General features: G+C 37.2%; 1 protein-coding gene across 1 annotated transcript; it reads left to right on the top strand.

Annotated features, from left to right (window-relative positions):
* The first annotated feature begins 3,079 nt into the window (after window positions 1-3,079).
* On the top strand, window positions 3,080-5,688 carry hmgb2a (high mobility group box 2a). Its single transcript, XM_079863034.1, has 5 exons — window positions 3,080-3,587; window positions 4,280-4,438; window positions 4,631-4,782; window positions 4,863-5,037; window positions 5,107-5,688. Exons 2-5 carry the CDS (start codon window positions 4,292-4,294, stop codon window positions 5,275-5,277), a joined length of 645 nt encoding a protein of 214 aa, XP_079719160.1. The 5' UTR covers window positions 3,080-3,587; window positions 4,280-4,291; the 3' UTR covers window positions 5,278-5,688.
* Window positions 5,689-6,576: the final 888 nt, after the last annotated feature.

The raw sequence follows: 6,576 nt of genomic DNA on the forward strand, positions 1-6,576 counted from the left end.
AATGATACAATGATTAAGTGACATTAACTATTTAAGGTTAGATGACATCAGAGTCAGAATGAGCTTTATTGCAAAGTAGGGTAGGATGGGGGAAGATGCCCCCTTATGAACAATGTGGATTTACTTTGTAACATATTTAGATATACGTTTAGCATGTGCAGGATGCTGATGCATCAGCCAATGTGTTATTGTAATAAATAGAAACATTCACTAACTTAGTTGTTATAGCAGAAAATGTCAACTATTAAAAGAGGGGTAAGATGGGCCATACTGGGGTAAGAAGGGATATAATTCTGTATATATATATATATATATATATGCTGTTTTATATGTAAAACACTAAAACTATTGTAAAAAATTATTTGTATAACGAGGTTGAGGGATTACTGAAGGACGGAACTAAATAATGTGATTTTAATGAATAATCATGAATTTACTTAGAAAAAAAAAAAAAAAAAAACATTACCAGCAAAAAAAAGCACAGATAGATATTCATGGGAATGTTAAAATGTATGGACTTTTTTTCTAATTATATTATTCATATCCCAAGTACACTTTCATAGAAGGCCATGAGGGACATGACAAAATAGGTGGTGTCAACTGAAAAAACAAGATAATTTCTAATATAAAGATAATAATATGTATGTCATTATTTTTTAACTTTATTAAATGAGACATTTCAATTGATACAAAAAGCTTTTAAAAATAGATTTTGGTGACCCAATAGGTAAAATACACTTAAAAAGGTCAGAGGGACTCAAATCATACCGGTTTCGTGGGATGACTCATATGCTCTTTAGAACTCAAATCATCCTATCATCAGGTTTTGCTTGCAGAGTTAATGCAGCTCTAGTGTTGCTGTCATTAAAAAGCAAAAGGGAGGCAAACCAAAAACTAAGAAATCCTGCAATTCATGTTCATTTCTCAATTACTTTTCCCTAAATTGTTTTGCTGACAATACAATTTGTAAATTAAAAAAAAACCCGCAAAGAGGCGCTGTACAGTCATCCTAAACCAATTCTTGCACTCTTCACATTTGCATTAAGATGATAGTTTTGGTTTGTATCAGCATATCTTTTGTGCCAGCTTGGAGCACTCTTATAGACCTTATGCGACAGAGAAAAAAGCGCGCAGCCATCTTTAGAATTGATATTGTCTTTGAACTTCCGTTTTTGCTGTCGCTCTGTTTATGTATGGCATCGCTGTCGAGGAGCTGATAAAGTGGATTTACTTATTGTAAAGTTAACAAAAGTTGTAATGTTTAGGGCAGATGTCTTAACAAATGTCAGTAGACCGGGAAGATTTTAAAACGAGCCGTGGTTCATTCATAAATCCGCAAGATCACTGTGAAAATACAGACCGGAAGACAAAAGACAACGAGCGCAGCGCTGAAAAGGGGCGGGGCTACACAAGGCACCACACCACAGATGAACAGGATGTGTTTCATGCAGAAATCGGCATGGGGCATGTTACAAGGGCATGTTACAAACATAAAGAAAAGAGGACAGTGTTTCACCTGTCCATTTTTCTGTAGGCCTACCTATTTAACTGCATAAATCTAAAGGAAGACACATTTAAATTAGCATGAGTCAAAAGACAAGGTAGCCTATGTCTGACAACAGAGGGACACTGAAAAACAAAGACCAACAAAAACTAGTTTTAGTTGTTGAGCTAGTTTCTAAGTCACATTTGGGATACTTAATGCACTCCTGATTATTCACAAATAATATTTTTTCTCTTGCACCTAAAACGTCAAATCTGAAAAGTGCAATTTTATGCCTAGCTGGTATTCTTATTCAGTCTCTTATTTGACCACATTCCAGACTTGAGTTATCCCCGATCATGCCCTTTGTACTCAGACAAATTGTGCTTATAGGGTACTTAGACAGCCATTTGGCTAATTCTCTAGAACTGTTTTACACCTCTATTGTCCTAACCTATTGAAATCCAAAGGGAAAATGTAGATAGATTTGAATGTGAGGTGCTGTTTTAGGCTCTAATGCAGGTGGTAACAGTGTCATGCTAATGACCTCATTTAGTTATCCATCACAGTTAAGTCTGAAATACATCATTTTGTGCAAATATATTTAAGATTTTTGTGTATAAATATATCAGCTTTTAGTGATCTTTTTAAAGTTCTTATAAATACACTATTTCTTTCATATAAAAGTTTCACTTCTTTAAATACCACCAAACTGCTCTTGTTCTTCATATACATTTCAGCAGAGTTCCAGTTGTCCATCCCCCCTTGGCCTTTCAGTTGTCTGAACAGCTGAGAGTGTTTTCCACAATGAATCTTGATGGCACATATTTCATGGAACTGGCTTGAACTGCCCAGACAAACACTTCAGATTAGAATTTGTCTTTTGTGTGTGTGTATATATATATATATATATATATATATATATATATATATATATATATATATATATTATATATGTGTGTGTGTGTGTGTGTGTGTGTGTGTGTGTGTGTGTGTGTGTGTGTGTGTGTGTGTGTGTGTTAAATGACATTAGCATTGGCACAATTTCATAGCATAACTTGTATAATACAACAGCAGCAATTTATAATTTGTCCAGGCCATGCTGTTATTAATGCTACAATAGTGATTCTAGCAGATATTCTCACATATTTCTCTTAAATATATTAAGAAATAGAAGAAAATAATTGCTTGTTACTATAACAGTTTTAAGAATGTTTAGGTGAACTATGCAATCTGTGTCTTGTGTTTGTCGTCTTTGTCTTCTGTTATATTACTTTATAACATTCAATGGTACTCTAACGACAAACGAACGCCCTTTCCCCCACAAAAGGTTAAAGTATCACGTGATCATGTGTTTACGAATTCTATAATCGTCCAAATGTGTAGATTACGCTGCTGCAATACTTATCTTCTAGACAATTTTATTTAAAAAAAAAAAAAAAAAAAAAATGCGTTGGAAACATGGGGCAAAATTTTTTGATTTAAATGGAAAAAATCATAGTAATGAAAAATCATAGTAGCCATGAGTTGGTTTTAACCTAGGAGGAGGTGTGAGCAGAGACCCAAGGCGTGCCTTCTTTAAACCCGCATCACCTCAGACTTCAGCTTTTGTCCATATGGCGCGACGTCGTAGGCTATGTGCCAATTAAAACTTTAAAACCTAAAGCCTTCGAACCCTGATTCTGTTTGTCATAGTGATCCTCCCTCAAACAATTTCACTCAGAATGTGCAACGTATTAATATTTGTTACATAAAGTCATTTGGATAGAAGAACGAAACCGGGGCGCATTTCCTTGATTCAAAGACTTACCGCTCATTATTTTAAATCCCTAGTTCAACCAATAGCTGACGAGATCAGTGGCGTCGTCATCTGGATCTAATTTTCACGAAGAAACTTGACTGCGGTCATAGACAGCCAATAAGAATTCAATACCGCGTCTAGAACGTTCCTGATTCAAATTCGAACGTGTCCCAACCAATCAGACGAGCGCTCTGAGGGTGGAGTCTATGGGCATTTAATCAAGTTTGTGCGCCCTGCAGCACACAGCTACAAAACAACAGTTTACAACCAGAGTACGTGTTGAGCAGTTGAGGCTGATTAGAGGTAAGCTGCACGTCTTAATGTACCCGATAAATCTTTTAAACTTGAGCTTTTATCAAGTATGTTTGAGAAAGATAATGTTACACGGTCGCGTTAGAATTTTGTATGATAATTTTAATACTTTTTACTGCTACTACGGTTGAAAGCAAGAAAAGTGCTGTTTATTTAAAAAAATAAATAAGCGTGTTATCATCTCCGCTGTAGCTTTTTGTAGCTGGTTACGTGAGCAAGTAGATTTAAAGGATTTTACCAGCTTAGTGATCTTGTGAAGTTAAGAGCGTAAGCAGCCATGGCTGGCTTGAGTTCGAGGTCGTGGTAATGGAGCGCAGCGCTCGTGAGACCGAAGCGGCTAAAAGTGCTCTAAAGTTGTGTGCCGTACAAACTTCACGTTACTTGGTTTATTTACTTGCAACGGCTGGAGTCTGAAACTTAATAGCCTTCATACATTATAGTGCATATTTCCTGCAGTTTAGGCGGGAAAACAAAATGGAGGGACGCTTATTGTTCTAGTTGAGTGATCTGGTGGAAACGAAGCAGGAACTTGATCGGATTAACTAGCGTTTAGTGCGCGATCATTTCTCCGTCGCTTTGCTAGCGCACAAAGCGACAACATAGGTTTTGACTGAACAATACATGCTGCTGTTTCTGTGGGTTATTTTCTTTTAATGAGGTTTTTGTCTCTTTATCACTTTTAGCACATTACAGCCATGGGTAAGGATCCTACTAAGCCCAGGGGAAAGACGTCCTCTTACGCCTTCTTTGTGCAAACCTGCCGGGAGGAACATAAAAAGAAAAATCCAGGGACATCGGTGAACTTTTCAGAGTTCTCCAAGAAGTGCTCTGAAAGATGGAAGGTGAGCTGAACAGAAGGGCTGCTTCAATGTTTTTCCGGGGGGTGGTTGTTGTTAGGGAGGGAGGGGGGGTGGGGCAGAATTACACGATGCATCTGTTACTCAAGTGACTAGAGGCAAATGTAGGGCGGGAGGATAAAGAGAGACACACTGCGCCTGCCTGACACAATCTAATCATAGTCTCATGTTTTTCAGACCATGTCCTCTAAGGAGAAGGGCAAATTTGAAGAAATGGCCAAAACCGACAAGGTCCGCTATGAACGGGAGATGAAAACTTATGTGCCTCCTAAAGGTGCGAAAGGAGGGAAAAAGCAGAAGAAAGACCCAAATGCTCCTAAGAGACCACCGTAAGTAGTGCACAAATAGACCCCTGAGATTTTTGTTATTTGAATATGTATTTTAAGTCTAATTTTTCTTCCATCGTCAGATCGGCTTTCTTTGTCTTCTGCTCTGACCATCGCCCGAAGGTGAAGGGCGACCACCCTGGCATCTCTATTGGTGACATCGCAAAGAAACTTGGGGAAATGTGGTCCAAGCTTTCACCAAAGGAAAAGTCTCCATATGAGCAGAAGGCCATGAAGCTCAAGGAGAAGTATGAAAAGGTAAAGGTTGGCCCAATTCAGGTACTTTTGATGGCATTTTGCTCGTGTTAACAAGTATTTGTGTACCAGGACGTTGCTGCATATCGCGCCAAAGGAGCAAAAGCAGAGGGTGGCAAGAAGGGTGGACCTGGCCGGCCAGCAGGAAAAAAGGTGGAAGCTGATGATGATGATGATGACGAGGAGGAGGATGATGATGAGGAAGAAGAGGACGAGGAAGAGGAGGATGATGATGACGATTAAACTATCAGGAAAACTTGAGCTGAGTTGTTTGCAAAACAATGTGAATGCATTTAAAATTTTCAAGACCTGTACAGAAATGTGTATAATTGAATACATATTGAGGTCATGTGCTGTTTTGTAAATGTAACAGCTTTTTTTTTAAGCACTGCTTTTTGTCTTGATAGCTGTGGTTGCTTGTTTTCTTTCCCTGTTTCATATTATTTCTACTGCCATTTTAAGACAAATGAGGAACAATTTGTGTAGTGTCTCAATTTTTAAAATGAGCTTTAAAAGTTGTGTAGACTGAAATCTTTTTTTTTTTTTTTTTTTGTTATTAAATTTTTGTATATTATGACCAGTTTCCCTTTCCACTGTGTGCAATTTTGAGTTCATTTGACTTATTAAAGATTTTTGCAGAATTTGTTCATACTGCATATTGTCAGACCGCATTTATTCATAGCAACAGGTGCTGATTAAATATCATTGAGGTATAAAAACTAATTTAATCATTGCCTAAGCAAATTGTATTAAACCAAGTATTTTAGTTTAAATTGAAACTGTTCAGCTTTGGCTGTTTTACAGACTATTTTACTTCAAGCAGACAGCTTAAAATGTTGGTGTTTTAAATAAGGCTTAGTTTCTTATGGACTGGCCATGATGCTATTGTTAGACCGTAACTATGGAGTGTAATTGTTACTGACTTTAAAGGGATAGTTCACACAAAAATGAAAAATTGTCATTTACTCACCGTCATGTTCCAAACCTGTATGAGTTTCTTCTGTTGAACACTAAAGATATTTTGAAGAATGTTGGTGACCAGACCCATTTTCCGTTGTAGGGAGAATTTACTATGGAAGTCAATGGCTACTGTCCACTGTTTGGATAACAGCATTCTTCAAAATATCATCTTTTGTGTTCAACAGAAGATAGAAACTCATACAAATTTGGAACAACATGAGGGTGAACAATTTTTGGGTGAACTATCCCTTTATATTGAGGTTTGTTTCTTAATTGTTGGTTATCAGGTTACCCTGATGGAAATGCTAATCTCACCCGTGAATAATTTGATCTGAAAAATAAGAGGCATAAATTGCACATGTAACTTCATCTGTAACCAGAGTTATGATTAAGTGCATTAATGATTTATGTTTGGGCTGAGATGTCCTTCTGCTTGGTCATGTGACATGTGGTCTGCTATATAGGTTGGGTGTATTGTTCTATGCAGTGACAATAGATGTATATCGTACATTTGACATCTGCTCACCTGCAACCAAAAGCTCAGTCTGCTGCCTTGAACAACCTAATCTGCATATGAACAGT

The sequence above is a fragment of the Squalius cephalus genome (genome assembly GCF_949319135.1).
Source record: "Squalius cephalus genome assembly, chromosome: 2".
Classification (NCBI taxonomy): domain Eukaryota; kingdom Metazoa; phylum Chordata; class Actinopteri; order Cypriniformes; family Leuciscidae; genus Squalius; species Squalius cephalus.